Raw genomic sequence first — 20,564 nt, 5'->3', positions numbered from 1 at the left:
TGGAAAGACAGAAAAATGGCCAGCTGAATTCATGTATGGATGGACAGACAGGTGGTTGGATGGATGGATGGACAGATGGATGAGGATGAACAGAAGGATAGATGGATGGATGCAACCCATAGGAATAGGGAGGGAGGGAGAGATGCATCCATGGATGGACAGACAGAGAGCATTCTTGGAAGGGTCTACCCCCTTCAGGACTCCTCATCTGCTGGAAGTCCAGCACTGGACAGTTCCATAGGTGATTGCCCTCCCTGAGCAGCCTGTGGGACAGAAACCTCCCCCTGGATAGCAGCCAGGCAGCAATGGGACAAAGCTGACCCTGCCATGGCCTGGCCCCACAGAAGACTCAGAGCCCCACGGGATAACAGATGCATTACCACTCTCTCCTTGGTGCTGCCTGTAGGAGGAACAAGCCAACACCAACCTGGCCAAGTTCCGGAAGATTCAACATGAGCTGGATGAGGCTGAAGAGCGGGCTGACATTGCCGAGTCCCAGGTCAACAAGCTTCGGGCCAAGAGCCGCGACATTGGAGCCAAGGTGAGCCATGGAGGGGACACCCCTTCCCCATTCCCTTTCCCCACCCTTCCTTTCTCCCCTCTCTCTCACTCTCTCTCTCTCTTTTCTTCCAGAAGGGACTAAATGAGGAGTAACTCCCATGACACCCCCCAGAGGCCACTGCCGACCTCCCCCTCTGTATATTAGCACCAAACATCCCATTCCCTGCAGTCTAGAAAATAAATCAGCAATACACTGTCTGTGTGCCTATGATGTCACATACACCAACACCCCACACTGTAACCCCCAACACAGCAGAGAGAGCTGCTCAGAGGGACAGAGAAAGAATGGGATGGATGAATGGATGCTATGGGTATGGAGGGAAGAAGGCTATGGAGACAGACAGATGGATGGACAGGAGGGAAGGAAGGATGGATGACTGGACATCCAACTAGCCACATACTGAAGCAGAATGAATAGATGCAACCATATTGAGACAAAATTTTGAATTAACGGATATGGATTGAAGCTAAGGAGCTCAGACTAGACAAACGCATTAGCAGGACTGCAATAGGCCAGTGGGAGTTCACAGTGCTCTGATAGTGCAAAGTGGATGCTGGAGGAGGGCATCTGGAGAGGACGATAGTAGGGACATCACCAAGAGTAGAGTGGGGTGATTCGGGAGCTGGGGTAGGTCCCAGAGGCACAGGTGTGTCTAGAGAGCAAATGGGGATGACAGCCATGGGAGTGCCTACTGTTGAATCCTCCCAAGAGACGGGGGTATTATGATGTCACCCATGATGACATCACCATGGTGTATACCCACATTGCCTCTGACCCTGGCACCCTCCTTACACCTCTCAATGCCCCCGGATGGGCCACCAAAAGGGCTTAAGTAGGGAATATGGAGCAACGGGGGTAGAAGGTCAGACAGTGATGCTCTATCTATTGAGAAGAGGTGATGAGTCTCTGGTTAAGTGTCCCTCAGGGTGGGAGATGGGCTTCCAGGACTCCCATGTCCCACAAAGAGAAGCCAATAGAGCCCCTGAGGGAGGGACTAGAGCAAGACTCACTGAGAGCTCCAAGGAGGGGAGAAAATTCTATAATTGGCCCTCTTAGGACTTTATCCCTCAACCCCAAGTCTTCAGGGCCTAGCTTACAGCTCCCTTAGATGCTCCCTGGGGCTCTAGACTGTGGTGGGGGAATGCAATGTGTCATGGACAAATGAAGGGATGCTATTGAGCACATGGTCACAAACTCAGGTCCCGGGACTATAAAGCACAAGATCATGGGGAAGTCAGGCTTGTTAGGCCCTCCGGAGGTACCTAGTCCAACCTCCTGTTCAAGGCAGAATCATTCCTGCCCGAACCCGCCTGGATGAGAGTTTGTCCAGCCTGCTCCCACTGTGGGAACCACCCTCACATACAATGGTCAGGTGTGACCTCCCATGAGCCAATGGAGAAAAATATAGAATACATACACGATGTGAATTGTTATTTTAAAATAGAAATTCTGCATGGAAGTTGTGATAAAAAGCAATTAGCATCCATTAGAAGGGGACACATTTGTTTGAAGGGGGTTGTAAAGGATTTTAACAGAGAGTGGGACATTGAGTACAAAAGGGATTGAAATATATTCCAGGCTAGACTGGAAAGTGTGAGAAGGAGACGCAAAGCTAGAAGGAGATGTCTACTTAGGTAAGAATAGAATGGAAATTGTTCTAAATTAGACAGGAATCAAAAGTAATTGGATATTTTTATACACATGCATTTAAGAGTTGATTGTCAAGTAGATTAAGAATTATTAGGCCACTGATTTATATGATGGATGAAGTTTGATTATGCCTTAGATTACAACCAATTTACAGTAGGTCCTTTATGTAAAAAGCAGATTAAGTTCACAATTACACAAACATCTCTGAGGACATTGTAGATAAAAATTGGTGATCAAGTCATACTAAAGACAGGTAGAATGGGACATTCAAATTCTCTCTCAAATGCAACAGATAATAATTTAGATTAAAATTTATTTGCATGGGAAATTGTAATATAATCAAGATGAAAAATTATCATAAAATTAGATAAAAAAGTATCATGAATTAAAGTAAAAGCAACCAGAATGAGACATTTATATGTGAATCAGACTAAAATAGATTGCAAATTAGATTTAAATTCAATAAAGAGGGCATTTATATATAAAATAGATTAAACTCATTACAAATTAGATTAAAAGCAATTAGAATCTATGTGAACAGGACATGTATATATGAAGTAGATTAAATCAGATCATAAATTTGATTAAGACTGAATAGGAAAATATTTAGATATGCATACCTTAGACTGAAATAGATTAAAATTGGTGTAATATATGCGTGACTTTGATTTAAATCAATGCCTATGGGATTTTTGTAACCAAAGGAGACTAAAGTAGATTACACATTGGGTTAAAATTTATGAGAGAGTTTTATGTGTATATGAATATACATTATGTGGGTATATATACACCAACTAGACTACATTATTCATGAGTATATACAATGAACTAGGTTAAAATGGGCAATAAATAAAATTTACTAGAATGGGATAATATAATACAAATTAGATGAAGCAGTTCAAGCAAAAATGTATAGATAAATGAGACTGAAATACATAGATATAAATGGGGTAAACTAGGGAACAAAACGCATAAATTAAACTAAATAGATAAAAAAATAAATTAGATAATAGCAAATCCATAAAGTAGATTAAAGTACAAAGAAATAAATCTGATAAGAATAGAAAACACATTCATTCACTAGGTTATGCATGTAGATGAATTAGATAAAAATAGCAAACAAATATGTGGTACATTCAACTTCATAGAAATAAGTTGGCTAAAAATACCCAACAAACATATAGTTAAGACTGAACTATATTTAGTAGATTAAATAAGTATGAAGATAATAACACATATAATAGATATTTTACAACAGATTAGACTAGATTTAGGTTAAATCACGCGCATGATCAGAGGTCAGGAAAACAGATCTTACGATGACAGGCTGAGAGCCACGGGACTCTTTAGCCTGGAAAAGCGCAGGCTCAGGGGTGATCTGATGGCCACCTATAAGTTTATCAGGGGTGACCACCAGGATCTGGGGGAATGTTTGTTCACCAGAGCGCCCCAAGGAATGACGAGGTCGAACGGTCACAAACTCCTGCAAGACCGTTTCAGGCTGGACATAAGGAAGAATTTCTTTACTGTCCGAGCCCCCAAGGTCTGGAACAGTCTGCCAGCGGAGGTGGTTCAAGCACCTACATTGAACACCTTCAAGAGTAGATTGGATGCTTATCTTGCTGGGATCCTATGACCCCAGCTGACTTCCTGCCCTTTGGGCAGGGGGCTGGACTCGATGATCTCCCGAGGTCCCTTCCAGCCCTAATGTCCATGAGATCTATGAAATCTATGAAAAAAAACAACTAGGTGAATTGGAATAGATTAGACAGATTGAATTTGATCAGACCATGTTGAATTGTTAATTAGATGAACTAAGAGACAGGTATTATGGACTGAAATAGTTTTAAATATAGGCAAATGAAGTTAAGACAATGATAGATAGATTTTTTTTTAGTCATGGTATATGAGATGAAAGGCCTTGGAAAAAGGAAAATATGGTAGATAGAGTTAAAGCAATTAAAATGGCACAGTTTTAGGTACAGTGCATTGGACAGAATATAAAAGACATAGACATCTCATCCTCCAGAACTATTGTATTTCCTCACAACATACATGTACCTTCCCCCACCCCCCCGCAAAATCAGCTCTTCAAAAAATGCGATACATGTCTTAAGCAGGGAAGCTGATTTTTTTCCCTTCTGGAACAGAAGAATGGAGGTGCTGTGCTTTCCTGGCTGCTATGATTCTATGAATAAATCTGCCGCAATTTGACAGGGCTGATTTTTCAAGGGAAAAGTGCGTATTATAATCAAGAAATACGGTGGTAGCACATAGTAGATAATACATATACTCAGAATGAGCCAGAATTTGGATGAGACCAACTAAACTTCAGCAGGTCCCCAACAGATCACAGCTTCATGATTAGAAAGACATTTGTTAGCAAATGCATCCAGGTATGTAAACTGGGCAGACCACAGCAGATTTGGCAAAACTAGATCATTATAATACAGTTAGACAGTTCCTCATCAGCTATTTACCACAGACTGCACTACACTATCTCCATAATAATAGAAATCATAGAGAAGTAGGGGTGGAGGAGTGGTGTAGAGGGAAGGGACCTGCAGAGGTCATCTAGTCCACCCCTACTGCTAGAGACAGGGTTATGCCTATCTAAACCATCCCATGCACATCCATAATTTAGGAAAACTACCATCAACTGACACGACACAAGTCATCATACCCAAACCTCCCACAGGTAATGCAGGAGGACCATGTTGGCCAGTGTTAGCCAAGGTTGTTTGTGTACACTCAGGAGACCCCAGGTAGAGGCTGTGCCCCTGCTAAGGATGAAGGCAAAACCCCCCAAGTCCATACTAATCTGAACATGAAGTAAAATTCTTTCCTGACCCCAAATATGACATTGGTTTGACCCTGAGCAGAGGGGCAAGACCCTCTAGCCAAGAACCTCTGGCTTTGGTCCCAGCAGAAGCATTGGCACAACTCAGTGCCTCTGAGGGAGGCCTAAACAAAAGCAACACAGCACTTGACACATAGCAGGGGTGCAGGATTCCCTCCCAGCCTCATGAAATTATTAGATGGGTATTCAATTCCCCATGGTATACACCTTATTTATTCACTCACACCTTTTGGCCTAAATGTAGTGCTTAAACATAGTGGTATACATCTTAAGCAAGAGAACTGATTGTGAACAGCTGGGGATAAAAGAAAAAACAAATCCCTTATTTTCTTCATTCTTCCCAAAAGAGGCATGTTCCTTGTTTGGGGAGCATGGTAGATGAAGAAATATGGTAAATTAGATCATGGTTGATGGTGCAAAAAATATATTGCTGATTCACTGAGCAAGTTTTTGATTCTCAAATGTATTGTGGAATATAAACTGGATCACAACAGGCTGGCGGGGGGGTAGGGTCAACCCCTGGCTCAGAGACCAAATCTGGGCCATGAAGCTGTGGCATCCAGGGTGCAGGGATCCCAACAGGTAGGGAAATTTGACAGTTTGGTGAAAGCTCCATATGGCCGGATCCAGCCCTACCTGGACTAGTGCCATGCAGTGGGATCAGGGCTGGACCTGCCCTCCCCTCCTGCCTCCCCTCCCACCAAATGTCTGGATTGGGCCAGGCTTCTCCCCATTCCCCCCATACTTCATACACCAGGATCAGGGCTGGGATACTCCCCGGCTTCTCCCCCCCAACTTGTTTGTATAGATCGTGGTAGGGTTACGCACCCCTGCCTCCCCACCATGGCTGGATCAGGCCCTTGCTGTGGCACTAGATCAAGCCCACTGGCCAGATCCAATCCACATAGGGACCTGGCACTGCCCATCCAAACCGTGGGATGAAAAGGTGTGCTAGCCTAAAATACATCATTATAACACAGTTGACAAAGTAATCCTGACCCATTTCGGTTGGCTGGAAGATGCCAATACATTGCACTAAGATCTAGCCTGATACTATGGTTAGAAAGTAATTATCACCAACTGCATTTTGGTACAGGACTGCAATAGCAGCACAGTTAGGGGCTGTTTATTAAAATGCTTTCTGGTATAGAAATTATGCTGTCTGCATCAAAATATTAATATATATCATAATAATACAGGTAGGAAGTCATTGTTGTCAACTGCTTTTCATGATAGGCCAGAAATCTATACAGCCGCTACAATGTAATTAGAAGGATTCTGATTATCTAACAAATTAGGGCACACAAATTAGACAGATCATGCTAGATTTGCACTGAACTTCACCACACTAATGTCTGAGAGCAGGCTGCTGTAGCAAACACAGGTGCTTACAGAGATTAAAAGAGGCCAAATATAAAACGACGGAGGCTGTAAAGTGAGAAGGGAGGGATAGAATGGGATTACAGGAAGAGACCAAAAGGGGAGAATGAAAGAGAGTGAGAATAGAGGAGAGATCTGAGCGATCAGAGTGGGGGATTAGCTGGGATTAACCAAAACAGCAGGGACTCAATAAGATTAGATTATCGAGACAGCCACAGGGAGACTGAAGGCGAGGGATTACACTGGGTTTGAGGAGGCTGCTATGTAACAAACCCAGCAGCTGGGCTGGCTGGAGATGGGGCCATGGCCAAGGTGGGGAGGAAGAGAGCAGCACTGGGGAGAAGGATGGATGGATTGAGGGCAGGGATTGCATTCCAAGGGCGTGGATGGGTGGATAGATGGATGGGGTCCTGTGGGGATGGATGGAAGGATAAATGGATGGGTGGGTGGATGGATGCATGGGGGGAACAGATGGATGGAAAGAATAGAATGGGTGAGCGGATGGATAGAAGCTATGGGGATGAATAAATGGGTCAGTGGGTAGATGAAGGGATGAGTGTCTGGATGGATGGAGGAATAAAGGGTAGATGGGAGTGGGGAGGGAGGTATAAAAGATGGAGGGCCTGCTGGTACCCTCATGACAAGCAGGGCAGATCCATCCACAGGGATCCAACAACCTCTTCCCAGGGGTGGGCAGGGCATGGGGGCCATGCGAGGCGCAGGTCTCAGCACTGGGAGGGGTGGCATCTCCAGGCCCTACCTGTTTCTGGCCGTCCTGGTCCAGCTGCCCCGGTGGGCTGTGTCCTGGGGGCCTTACATCAGCACAAAGACCCCTGGGCAAAGTGGGGGGGGACAACTGTGTGGGAGCAAGGGCTGGAAGGATGCCTACCTACCTACCTCTCTGTCCAGCTATCTACCTACCAACCCTATCCTGGCAGGCCCCCATTCACCACACAGCCTCCAAGGCCTCAGCCCCTCCCTGCTCTCTACACCCCTCCTCCACCACTATAAGACCCCTTCCCCCACTCTCCCCGCCCCCCTCAGCTGTCACCTCCCTCACCAGGGGAAGTATTTGATTGACGTCAGTAGTGGCTCCAGGTCCAGCAGGTGAAACTTGATGGATCCCCCTGGTCAGCACCCCCAACCCCAAATGTACCTACACACCTTAACTCACAGCCACCTCCCCCCACAATCCAGAAACCCCAGGAAGAGGGCTTGGAAGAGCTGGCAGGGGGCTGCAGGCTGGGAGTGAGAGGCACTGGCTAGATATCCACCCCCCCACAAGAATCTCTCACCTCGCCCCTGTGCTCCTGCTGTTCATGCACTTCATTGTGACTAAGTGGACACGATGTCCAGGGAACAGAGCCAGCCCCCCCTCCCTGCCCTCCCTCCCTCATTGTCAGCACTGCCGGAGGAGGGGGTCTGTGGGTGACAAGATTAGGAACCTCCGGCTTCCTCCTAGAAGCTCCTTTTGTCTCAATATAGCGCAGAGGATGCCACCACCCCGGGCCAGGGCCAGGAGTTGTCAACAGCCTGAGGCATCAACTGGAGATTATCCATGGCCTCGAACACGACACCCGCCAGTGCCTCTCACTCCTCACCCACAGCCCCCTGCCCACCCCCCAGCCCCCCTTGCTCCCAACCAATAGCCCCCTGCACCCCTTGGCCCTGCTCGTGCCCCTCCCTCCTGATCCACAGCCCCCAGCCCCTCCCAGCCCTGCTGGTGCCCCTCACTCCCAACCTGCAGACCCCTGCCCCCACACCAGCCTTGGGTATTATAACAACAAGCATGTCAGGAAATTAGCCTAAAGCTGCCCAGGGACACAAAGGCAAAGGCGCTAATCCCCAGGCTCGACAAGACCCTGATTCCCCTCAATCCTGGGCCCGGGGCCCATCCCTAACCCTTGCACCTGTCTCCTGCCCCCCCCCAGCCCTGGCGCGTGAAGCAAAGGCAGCAGCTGAGGTTGGAAGAGGTCAGAGGTGTCAGCTCCCAGCCCTGAGCCCCCTCCCACCCCCACCCTACCCTTCTCCCAAGATGACCTAGGGTGGTGGTAGTCTCTGGGCTATACTGAGATGATTCTTCCCTCTGGGGTCATTGGTGGAGGGGGACCTGGGGAGGGGGATCAGGGGCCTCCATATCTGGGGTACAGATCTCAGAGGAAAGGGGCAGTGCCTGGGGTCTAGGAGAGAGGGGACAGACACACAGTTCAAGCCCCCCTGGGCCATGTAGGAACCCCAAAGCTTCAGCTGACCTGGGCAACAGCCCATGGGGCAAGTCAACAGCCAGACAATGCCACCCACTGCTGAGGGCGCTGACAGCTGGACAACCCAGTATACCACCAACTTGTTACATTACAACTACCCGTGACTGGGGCCAGCCAACAGCCAGAAAACGCAATGCAGCCATGTTGGAGTCACCCACCAATGGAGGGGCCAACAACTGGGTAACCCTGCATGGCACCAGGGTGCTTCATGACCGCTACCCACCTCTGGGGGGCTGGCCAACAGCTGGAAACACAATACAGCCATGTGACAGCTTCCCACCTCTGGAGGATCCAGCAAACGGACAACTCAGCCCACGGGCCACTCACAACCGCTGGAGAGCTACAGCAAACAAAAGTGGACATTGCTGGGAGCTGAGAGAGTAAGGAAACAGGCAGAGAAGGCAACATACAAACTGTGAGCCTCATGACAACAGTGCAGTGAACAACCTGCCCAACAAGCAACTGGACGGATGGAGGGAGGGAGGGAGAGAGGGAGTGTAAGGGGATGGTTTAGATGGGGCTGGTCCTGCCTTAGGCAGGGAGTTGGACTAGATGTGACCTCTGGAGGTCCCTTTCTGCCTGTCTTTTCCATGATTCTAATAACACCACAAACAACTGAGAGCTGAATGAGTCCATGAACAAATCCACACCACAGGATACCAAAACCAAACTCGTCACAGAGCAGTGAGACACCAGGAAAGCGGGACTCACCTGTTGTGATCATTGGGTCCAATAAAAACTAGCCTATGTGAATGAATGAGAAGAACTAACCAATGGACTTTAAATGTGGAGCAGCGAGCAACCTCTACAGACCTTTGGTCTCTCTCTAACTAACTGCCCTAAGTCAGGGATCATCTCCCAATTCCCAACCTTGGTAGTCTTGTTAGTTAGGGAGCATCTTTAAATTACAATTTCTATTGCTACACAGCCAACAACTCAAGCCATGGGTGGCCTACACCTGAATGCCTCAACAACTGATCCTACAACTCAATGCACCAACCATCCAGTGGAGGAACAATCCCTGGGAGGCCTACAACATGCAACCTACAATAAGCTGAATAGCAAAGAACTCCCAGAATAAAACCACTCACAAAGCAAAAAAATGGACATCACATGGCCAAATGACTCATGAAACCCCCAGGAAAATGGCCAAAAGGCAAAATCACCAGGGAAACAGCAAATGTTGGAGTGAAAATGAGAGATGAATACATTGGTCTCCAAACTGGTCAGGAAACCAGTCACTAGGCAAGGGATTCACTGGGAAACTGAAAAATGCAGGGGATCCCAGATGACAGAGAGGAAAGGGGCAGAGTTGATGGAGGACAGGGGTGAATGGGGAAAGAGGGACAGAGGAAGAGAAGGGTTGGGGTCAGGGGTATGGATGGATGCATGGGAGCTATGGGAATGAATGGATGGATTGGATCATTGGAGAGCGAAAGGAGGAACTCGGTGTATATAGGAAAGGATAAATGGAGGGAGGGTGGAAAAAAGGGAAATAAAGGAGTGTGAAGGAAAGTACAGATGGATGGATGGATGGATGGATGGATGGATGGATGGAAAAGGGTGTATATGGGGAAGGAAAGATGGATGGAAGTGAGCTATAGGGATGGATGGATGGATAAAGGGGTGTGAAGGAAAGGATGGATGGGTGGGTGGATGGATGGAGAGAGAGGGGTGTATAGAGGGAGGAAGGGATGGAGGGGGTAATGGGGCTAGATGAATGGGATGGATGGATGGATGGAGAAATAATGTTTGTGGAGGAAAAGATGGATGGCTGGGGCGAGTGTAAAGCAATAGATAGACAGATGCATAGGAAGAGTGAGAGAGAGGGGAGAGGTATATGTACGAAAGGATGGATAGATAGAGGAAGAGAAAGAGATGGGTGTGTGGGGATAGAAAAAGGGATTTGGAGAAAGGACAGATGGAGGGAGGACTGCACGAGGAGATGGTCTGTCCATTTGTACAGACGGGGCCATCTGAATGGCTGAGGTGTCCTAAAGTGACCCTGTGTGCCCTGAGTAGGGGGTGATTCTTATAACACCCCCAGGATCATTTTCACAAATCCTCGGAGCCTGGATGCCTGGGTTCTCTCTCCACCCAGAGAGGGCAGGGGGGAATGGGAAAGGTTAGAGCAGGGAGGGGACTAGGAGCTCAGATGCCTGGGTTCTCGCAACACTCTAGGAGGGAAGTAGGGGCTAGGGGGAAATTGGAAGTCTGGACACCTGGGTTCTCTCCCCACTATGACAGGGCAGTCGGGGCTTAGGGAATGGGGATTCAAGCAGATGGGACTGGGAGCTTGCACCCTCTGGGTATCCTCTTACCTTTCAGAAGGAAGTGGGATCTCATGAAAACTACAGAGAAGTTTTATTTTGGGGGGTGGGTGCAAAATGGGGTTCCCATATCAGGGATCCCAGCAGATCCAGAAGGAGGGAACCAGCTGGAAGATAGAGAAGGGGGGAGAAGGGGAGGATGGAGGAAAACCATCTCCCTTTGTCTTTTGCCCTCCCTGTCCTTCTCAGCGCCTGTCTGTCAGTCCATCTGTCTTTCTCTTGGCATCCCTTCCTTCCCCCCCTCCCCCGCGCTGACAGCCCACCCCTGTTATCAGTCCCCAGACCCCTCTGGAATCCGCTCCCCAGGCCGGCCACTCCATTCATGGGCAGTGCTAAGCAGGGCCCAGATGCCTGGGTCCGTCACACTGGAGGGTGGGGGCGGGAGGATAAAAGGGGGGGCCGAGGGCCTGGGGCTGGCACATCCTGGAGTCAGGGCATCCCTCTGCAGCATCTCACCCAGGTGGGAGTGGGATTAATGTGGGGGGGAGCTGCATGGTGTGGAAGTGGGGAGGGGGGGGGCTGGGACAAAAAGAGGGCACTTGGCGGGGAGTTGGGAGCACCGGGGAGAGGAAAGGAAAGGGTGTGGGGGAGGGATGCAGGGCTCATTCCGGCTCTGACTCCCCTCCTCCCCTCTGCAGCAATTCCGCGAGACCCCACAGGTGAGACAAGACCCCCCTTCCTGACTCATGGGGACTTCATTCCCCAGAAGAAGTCCATGGGGAGGAGGGGACCCCCATCAGGGTCACCTGCCCTAGGGAAGAACCAGCCCACCCATCTTTGCACTGTCAGGGTTCAGCATGGGATGATACAGGGGGGTCCTAGTAGGGATGGGAGGGCTCTGTCTGGGTTTCCCACTGCCTCTGGGTGGGGAGGGGGGTGAGCCCAGCAGGGAAGCTCTGCCCAAGGCAGTGGGGACACTCTGGGCTGAAGTGTGCAGCAGGGGCCCAGCAGGGGCTCCCTGGGCTGAGGGGTACAGTGTGGGGGGCCCAGCAGGAGGTGCTGCCTCTGGGTGGCAAAGCATGGCAAAATACCCAGCCGGGGATGCTCCATCTGGGGAAGAGGGAGGCACCGTGGGGACAGGGGTGCATTGTCAGGGGGATGGGATGGGTATCTCAAGCAAGGGGGCGCCCTCACCGCCCTGCTCCCTGCCCCCCTGCCCCCTCCACAGTCATGACGGACTCCCACATGGCCGAGTTTGGGGCTGCTGCCCCTTACCTGCGCAAGTCAGACAAGGAGCGGCTGGAGGCCCAAACCCGCCCATTTGACCTGCGGGTCGAGTGCTTTGTGCCTGACGACAAAGAAGAGTTCATCAAGGCCAAGATCACTGCCCGGGAGGCTGGCAAGGTCACTGTGCAGACTGAAAATGGCAAGGTGATCTCAGCGGGGATGCAGTGGGGGGGTCAAGATGGGAGGAAGGAATGAGGGAGGTGATAGAAAGGAGTATGGAGGAGGGGAGGGAGGAAGTAATGTCAGAGATGAGTGGGGGGGTGGCTTGACCCCCCCCACTGCCTGGCGAAGGGGTCAGTGCAAGGGCACAGGATGCCTGGTTTGGGATTGGTTTGACCCTGAGATGGGGGTAGGGTGCCATGGGGTTGAGGTTGGTGTGACCCGTGGTGAGGGGTTGGGGTCATCAGAGCCCTGGCTTGGGCATGGGTTGGGGTGGCCCCTGGGGGGTGGGTTGGGGTGAGTGTGGCATTTTCCCAGGGGGTGGGGTCAATCAATCCATCCATCCACCCACCCTCCCCCTTCCAGCTGGTGTTGGACTTAGGGAGACAGGGTGGCCCTTGGCTAGGAAGGGGGTGACCCAGGGTGCTCAGGGGCTAACCCTCTCCCCACCTCCCACCCCTGGCAGACAGTGACAGTGAAGGAGGACCAGATCATGCAGCAAAACCCACCCAAGTTTGACAAGATTGAGGACATGGCCATGCTGACCTTCCTCCATGAGCCGGCCGTCCTCTACAACCTCAAGGAGCGCTATGCCGCCTGGATGATCTACGTGAGTGCATGAGGGGGTAGCAGTGGTGCAATCCCCCTGGAAGCCCTTCTCTGATCCTCCTGGGGTCTCCTCAGGACATTATCTCCCTTCTTTTAGAGTCTCCAACTGTTGGACTGGGGAGCAGAGGGACAATGCCTCCTGGTCTAGGTAGAGATTATGCCCTTTGGCTCTCATTCTGGATTAGATGTTGGGCCTCCCTGCTTTCCTGCCTGTCTATTTGTATCCTTCAAGTACCATGGGTCCTAAAGTCCACCTGGCTAACTAACAGCCCCTACTGTATGGGGCCAATGGGTGAAAGATACAACAGAATTCTTGGGACAACAAAGGCAAAAAACAGGACAGGAGTGACGTGAGGGTCAAAGGGTCAAAACTTGAAAATGAGTGCACCTGAGGGGGACACCGAGCAGCGCCCCTCAGGTCGCACCCACCAGTCCTCAAAGGTATCCAAGGAGCCGGTAGATGCCACCCACTGGTGCTCTGCCCAGAAACATGCATGAACAAGTGAAAGGAAAGCAGCCCTGCAGTTTCCGGGCAGCTTTCCGGCCAGAGCCTCCTTCCTGGTCAAGTATAGGGCCCACTTGGCCAGGGCCAGGAGGAGGTTGACCAGGAGGTTTTTTCTCCAGGAGGAAGCACAGCTACATCCTGTTCTACAGCATGGGAGAAGGGCACTTCATCTGGGTGTAAATCGGAGAAAGGGACAACTTCCTGTCCTGTTCTATGTCAGTGGTGATCAACCTTTAGGCCCCACCAGCTGAATGAGTGGCGTGGGGCCTCTCTGCAGGCTGGATTGAGCCCTGGGGGCCCTGCCCTGCTTACCATGATTGGCCTAGCACCACTCACCCATCCCCCATGCACTACGATTGGGTCCCAGGGCCCTAGCACCACTCACTCCCTCTCACCCCCACACTCTGGGATTAGGTCCTGGGGGCCAGCACTTCCCCCTCCCACCCCCTACATACCAGGATTGGGTCCTAGGGGCTCAGCACCATGCTGAGATTGGGCACACAGTGTGCAGGGCTCAGGGCTCCCCATTGATCCAGAGATTACACAGTAAGGGAACAGTCCCACCACTCCCCAGCCACTAAATTTATGGACCCAGAGAGCCCCATGGGTGAGACGACACTGTGCCAGGGGCTGGATCTGGCCCACAAACCTGAGGTTGAACACCCCTGTTGTAGAGCACAGGACAGGGTGGGCTGTCTGTCTGGTTCTACATTACAGGACAGGGCAGGCTTTGGGTTCTAGATCACAGGAGGGGTGGACTTTCTGTCTGCTGTTAAATAACAGAAGGGGGCAAGTTTTCAACCTGGTTCTAGGTCACAGGATGGAGTGGACTTTCTCTCCGAGTCTAGGTCTCAAGACAGGGCAGTATGTCCAGTTCTAGATCATGAGGGGGAGGGGGGGAATCTATCCAGTGACAGACTACAAAGGCATTCCCTCCTGTTCTAGGCACAGACCAGGAGGGACTTTCCATCTAAGCAGCACAACAGGAGAAAGGCATCTCGGAGTCATAGCTGACTCTAAAATGAATGAGAGTCATCAGTGCAACAAAGTGATCAGTAAAGCTAACTGTACTGTGTAATGCATTAGCAGATGCATCACGAACAGGTCTAGGGAGGTGACACTTCCCCTCTATGTGGCATTGGTAAGGTTGCAGCTGAAGTACTGTGTTCAGTATTGGGTGCTGCACTTCAAGAGGGATGTGGAAAACCTTGAGAGGGTCCAGAGGAGGGCTACTCAGATGGTTAGGGGCCTGCAGGTAAGGTCCTATGAGGAGAGATTGAGGGACCTGGATCTCTTCAGCCTCCACAAGAAAAAGCTAAGCAGGGATCTTGTGGCCATCTACAAATTCATCAAGGGAGGGGGAGGGGTGCGGCAAGGAATAGGAGAGGCTCTGTTTACTGGGGCACCCCTTGGAGTTACTGGAAACAATGGCCATAAACTGACAGAGAGCAGATTTACATTACACATCAGGAAAAACTTTATGGTAAGAGTTACCAAAATCTGGAATGCGCTTCCAAGAGAGGTACTGCTCTCCCCTACCTTGAAGGTCTTTAAGAGGAGACTGGACAAGCACCTGGCTCTTTCCTGCCCAGGGCAGGTTGGACTCGATGATCTATTAAGGTCCCTTCCAACCCTAAACATCTATGAAATCTAGCTCTAGAGTGGGTGAGGTGGGCAGGCAAATGTGCTCTAGATTGGCTGGTGGCTTCTTCTGTCCTCATTGGCAAGAAGGGGCCTTGGTCTTTTTCTCTGTACATGACATTCTAGACCAGGGAGCCAGCATGGTGCCAGGTTCTTGACCAAGGCAGAAGGTGCCTTCCCCACGGGTTGTAGATGGAGAACCAAGGTTTTCTCCCATTCTGAGTGCGTGGGGGACAGAGGAAATCTCTCAGTCTAGATCAGGGATAGAGGCATCCTCTAGACCAGGGCAGGGGTCACCTCTCATCCCACCACATGGCCCTACCCATTCCCCTACCACCTCTAGGAGCGGTTCCCAGTCTCTCCCACAGAACTGGGGACCTTTGGCAATATGACCCTTCTTTTCCTTTCTCCCACCCTCCCCCTCTCCAGACCTACTCGGGGCTGTTCTGTGTGACCATCAACCCCTACAAGTGGCTGCCGGTCTACAATGCAGAGGTGGTGGCTGCCTATCGGGGCAAGAAGAGGAGTGAAGCCCCGCCCCACATCTTCTCCATCTCTGACAATGCCTACCAGTACATGCTGACGGGTAGGGGGCCCTGACCCATAGCTGCACAATAACCCCCAGCCGCACCATAATCAGACCCTCAACCCTAAGCAGATCTTTAATCGTAGTCCTAGCCATGACTGGAGCTATAACTTCAATCATAAATCTAAACCTAACTATGCTCTTTACTATAACTCTAATCCTACCCCTTATCCTAGCTATAAATCTAAACTTAACTATACCCCTGATCAAAAACCTAACCTTAATCATAATCATGAGTTTTGATGACAATCATAGCTATAGTCTCAACCCTAATTATTTCCTCAGTGATAACCCTCACTAACTCCTCCCATAACTCTAATTCTATCTTTTACAATAATATTCACCTGAAGTATATCCTCTGTCTTAATCCTAACGCTAACTTCTCCAATTATCATAGCCCTATTAGAACCATCATTAGTATGATGATGTGTATGACCACAGCTATAGCCCTAACCCTAATTATACTCCTAATCTTCACCTTAATCGTAACCCTAACTATACCTTTCATCAGAGTCCTAACCATAACCATACTTATAATCCTAATCATAGTGTGAAATTGATTAGCATAATATACCCTAACCATCACCATACCCTTGATCATAGCTCTACCCCCAGATATGGCCTTACTCATAATCTTAACTGTGCCTCTTGTCATAACCCCAAGAAAAACTATAACTTTAACTTGAATTATGCCATTAACCATAATTATCCTCCTTACCATAATTTTAACGATAACCATAACCCTAACCCTACTGTACACACTGAGGTCCCAGGGGTGGCTCCACAGCCCATGCACCACTCACCTCCTTCTTACCCGCAGCACCTTGTATAGAAAGGGAGGCTGTCTCAAGAGTCCTAGAGCAAGCCTTACTCTCTCCACTAGGCAGCAGGTCCCTCCTGCACTGCTGGCCCAGATCCAGCTCCTGAGCTGTGTGGGCACCCTGCTTGTCCAAGCCCCAGGGCAGCTATAAGTCTTAGGGGCTAATTATGTGGCTCTGTCCACCTACATATCCTACACTACATGCCATGCCTCACAGGTGTTACTGCACCATCACACTGTTAGGGCTTTTGTCTTCTCAGCCTCTACCCTCTTTCTCTGGCTGGGCCTTCTAGCCCAGGCCCACCGTATTGGTCCTGGCTTGAGGTACCAGCTCTAGTCTTGCCCTCCTGGGCACCAGGCCCCTGTCTGCCAGGCCCCTGTCTCGGCTCCTCTCGGGCCGCCCATCTCAGCCCCATCTTAGCCCTACTCTGGGCTCTGCAGCCCCACACACTGCCCTGCTCTGGGCTCAGTGCTTACTTGACCTTAAGCCTGTCCCTGGCCGGGCTCAAGGTGTTCACGCCCCTAGGGCCTTAATGAGACCTCTAAATACTACCCCTCATAGTCCCAACCCCAACTGCTAGTACAAACTGTAACCAAACGCTAAGCCCCCTGGGCTAGACTTCCTTTGAGGCCCACCACCATCAACAGAAGTGGGAAGCAGTGCACTACCCCTTTAAAAGGGAAAACTTTCCCTCACCTCTGGTACCAGGAAAACCAGCTCTGGGTTATATCCCTGGGAGGTCCCAGAGCCTCAGTGGAGACCCAAGGCAGCAAGGCAGTGCTAGCATTCTCTGACAGCTCTTCTAGCCAGGAGTCCCTACCCCTGCAACTTGCAGGGCTAGACCCATTGATAGCTGGGGCCCTGGGCTTATATCCCTCCCAGGGCCCTGCACCCTTCAGGTCAGGAGTCTACCCTGGGCTGCCTGCAGGTGCCTGCTAATTGAGTTCATTGTTTGTTACTATAGCAACCCTAATTGCAGCTGGGCTGTTTGGCCTGCAGTGCTGTCTGAGCTGCTTCTCTCTTAAAGTAATAGCTGCCAGGCTTTCTGTTAGACCTACCATAATTAAATGCTGAATTAAGACTCTAACCCTAATTATACCCCTAACCATAACCCTAACCCATCCCTCTAACCCTAACTATACCTTTAGCCATAACCCAAACCCTACTTTGAGAAGGCTGAGGGGGGACCTGGTGACCATCTATAAACTCACTAGGGGGGACCAGAAGGGTTTGGGAGAGACCTTGTTTCCCCTAGCGCCCCCTGGCATGACAAGGAATAACGGCCACAAGTTGTTGGAGAGTAGGTTTAGATTAGACTTCCGTAAGAACTACTTCACAGTCAGGGTGGCTAGGGCCTGGAACCAACTTCCAAGGGAAGTGGTGCTGGCTCCTACCCTGGGGCTCTTTAAGATGAGACTTGATGCCGACCTGGCTGGAGTCATCTGAGCCGAGTTTTTCTCCTGCCCAGGCAGGGGGTCGGACTTGAAGATCTACAAGGTCCCTTCCCACCCCACTTCTATGATTCTATGACTAAACCCCGAATCATCACTCTATCCCTAACTATACCCTTAACTGTAACCCTAATCCTAATCATACTTTACTCTCTTCCAGACCGAGAAAACCAGTCCATCCTCATTACGTGAGTCAGCCTCCGTGCCTTCCCCCACCCGAGACCACCCCCCAACAGGCCCAAATACCTCCAGGGCTACCTCTGTACACCTCAGTTCACCAGTGTCTGTACTTTCTTCCCACCCAGCGGAGAATCCGGAGCGGGGAAGACGGTGAACACGAAGCGGGTCATTCAGTACTTTGCCAGCATTGCCGCCATTGGTGACCGCAAGAAAGAGGCTGCCAGTGCCAACAAAGTGAGGTCCAGCCATCGGTGCTGCAAGCTTCCCCCGCACCAGTGTCCCCAGTGCTGTGAGCTTCCCCTACAACAGTGTCCTGGTTCTGTGAGCTTCCCCCACCCCAGCAGTCTCCTGCTGCTGTGAGCTTCCCCCACAACTGTGCCCCCAGTGATGGAGGTCTTCCCCATGACAATACCCCAATACTCCAAGGCTTTCCCTCAACAGTGTGCTTAGCTGCTGTGAGTTTCCCCAACAGTGCCCTTCTCCTGCTATCTGCTCCCCTCCAGACTGCCCTCCATGCTGCAAGCTTCTCCCCAGCAGTGCCCCCTGATTTTGTGATGTCAGTGACCCCCTGAGTCTGCAAGCTTCCCCCAACAGTGCCCACTATGCCATAAGCTTCTTCTCCAATGGGTACCCCCATGAGTGCTGAGATCTTCTCCCAGACAATGGGGGCTCCCCAGAGGTGGGGATAAGGAGGTCCTGGGGGCTCTTTGCTGACAGGTCTAATGCATCCCCTGGCTCCCCCCACCCCAGGGGACACTGGAGGATCAAATCATCCAGGCCAACCCTGCCTTGGAGGCCTTTGGTAATGCCAAGACCTTGAGGAATGACAACTCGTCCCGATTTGTAAGTGTCTCATCAATGGAGGGGGCAGTAGGTGGGCAGAGGAGCTCTGTGAGGGGCACAGGGATCACTGTGGGGTAAAGGGGGAAGATGCATCCAGGAGTGGGTGAGGGTGGAATGGGGATGGGGGCATCTGGGCTGGGGGATGGGCCATCTTGCCTGTATAGCTCCTCCCTGTCCTTGCTTTCCCCAGGGCAAATTCATCCGGATCCATTTTGGGGCAACAGGGAAGCTGGCCTCTGCAGATATTGAGACCTGTGAGTGTGACAAGTGGTGGCAGTTTCAGCTCCATTGGTCTGATGATGCCCCTACCCCACCCCAACTTCCTGCCTGTCCCTGTGTGCCCCCACCCACCCACCCACCCATCCATCCATCCCCCTAGATTTGTCTGTCCATTTGTTCAGCTGCCTGTTTCCACATGCACTTCATGTCTTCTCCATACACAGCCCATATCTATGAGGTCTCCATAGAGACCTGTCTATCTCTCTATCCAGCACCAGATACATGCTCTGTGTATTGATCAGTACATCCATCTGTCCCTCCCCACAAAATCTATCATCTCTCCATCCATTCCCATGCACACCTTCTATCTGTACTCATCCATACATCCATCCTTACCTACACCCTCTATCTCTATCAATTCATCTCTCCACCCCCATATACACCCTCATCCATCCATCCATCCATCCCCACACACCCTTTAGCTGTCTGTCTGTCTGTCTGTCTCTCTCTCTAACTTTCCAGACCTCCTGGAGAAATCCCGGGTCATTTTCCAGCTCAAGGCTGAGAGGAATTACCACATCTTCTACCAGATCCTGTCCAACAAGAAGCCAGAGCTACTGGGTGAGTCAATGCAGTTGGGAAAGGGAAGAGCAAGGATCCTGGCTAGAAACCAGGGGAGGTTTGCATCTGGGCAGGGGGATCTGTAGCCCTTCAGGTTGGAGGGATAATCAAGAAGTTGGGGGGCTTCAGACAGCTCTAATGATCTCAGGTCCCTTGAAGGTGCAACTGAAACCATGCAGGGTCAGGGCCCATGTGAGGGCCTGGGAGATGAGCTGATAGCCATTTCATTGTTTCTCTCTCTTCCCCTCCCATCCCCTGGAGCAGAGATGATGCTGATCACCAACAACCCCTATGACTACAACTATGTGTCCCAGGGGGAAGTGACTGTTGCCTCCATCGATGATGCTGATGAGCTGATGGCCACTGACGTGAGAGGCGGGGGAGGCAGGGAGGGAGAACCAGCCTCCCCCCCACCCCAGCTTGGGGAAGTTGGAACTGCTCAGACTAGTTCTTAGGGAGAGAAGGGACAGGGGAGGAAGTACCAGGATGAACAGAACAGAGGGATGAATGGACAGATGGATGGTGAGGAAGATAATCTGTGGATGAATGGATGGTCGGTCGGTCATTTGTATGGGTGGATGAATGATTAGATAGATGGATGATTAATGTAGTGGGTGGATAGATATAGGTAGGTATGGAACCCACTATGGCTGGAG

The 20,564-nt window shown here is 50.6% G+C and overlaps 2 protein-coding genes across 4 annotated transcripts in view; both read left to right on the top strand.

Annotated features, from left to right (window-relative positions):
• Window positions 1-759, top strand: part of LOC149862437 (myosin-7) — a 28,661-nt gene extending 27,902 nt beyond the window's left edge. The window contains exons 39-40 of the mRNA XM_090050588.1: window positions 407-541; window positions 634-759. Of these exons, the coding sequence (XP_089906714.1) occupies window positions 407-541; window positions 634-654 (156 nt within the window). The 3' untranslated portion in view covers window positions 655-759. The remainder of the gene's footprint in view (window positions 1-406; window positions 542-633) is intronic.
• A 10,724-nt stretch (window positions 760-11,483) lies between these two features.
• LOC149862436 (myosin-6) overlaps window positions 11,484-20,564 on the top strand; it is a 33,476-nt gene continuing 24,395 nt past the window's right edge. For 2 of the 3 annotated variants that reach the window (XM_090051652.1, XM_090051650.1), the window contains exons 1-11: window positions 11,484-11,506; window positions 11,685-11,705; window positions 12,215-12,417; window positions 12,899-13,042; window positions 15,617-15,773; window positions 18,206-18,233; window positions 18,351-18,459; window positions 18,976-19,068; window positions 19,259-19,322; window positions 19,810-19,908; window positions 20,173-20,276. In XM_090051652.1, the coding sequence (XP_089907778.1) occupies window positions 12,217-12,417; window positions 12,899-13,042; window positions 15,617-15,773; window positions 18,206-18,233; window positions 18,351-18,459; window positions 18,976-19,068; window positions 19,259-19,322; window positions 19,810-19,908; window positions 20,173-20,276 (999 nt within the window). In that variant the 5' untranslated portion in view covers window positions 11,484-11,506; window positions 11,685-11,705; window positions 12,215-12,216. The remainder of the gene's footprint in view (window positions 11,507-11,684; window positions 11,706-12,214; window positions 12,418-12,898; window positions 13,043-15,616; window positions 15,774-18,205; window positions 18,234-18,350; window positions 18,460-18,975; window positions 19,069-19,258; window positions 19,323-19,809; window positions 19,909-20,172; window positions 20,277-20,564) is intronic. The other variant, XM_090051651.1, reaches the window with a different exon arrangement.

This window comes from Crocodylus siamensis, chromosome 6 (assembly GCF_052110815.1).
Source record: "Crocodylus siamensis isolate JL-2025a chromosome 6, ASM5211081v1, whole genome shotgun sequence".
Lineage (NCBI taxonomy): Eukaryota > Metazoa > Chordata > Crocodylia > Crocodylidae > Crocodylus > Crocodylus siamensis.
This window is presented reverse-complemented; position numbering and strand designations above follow the sequence as displayed.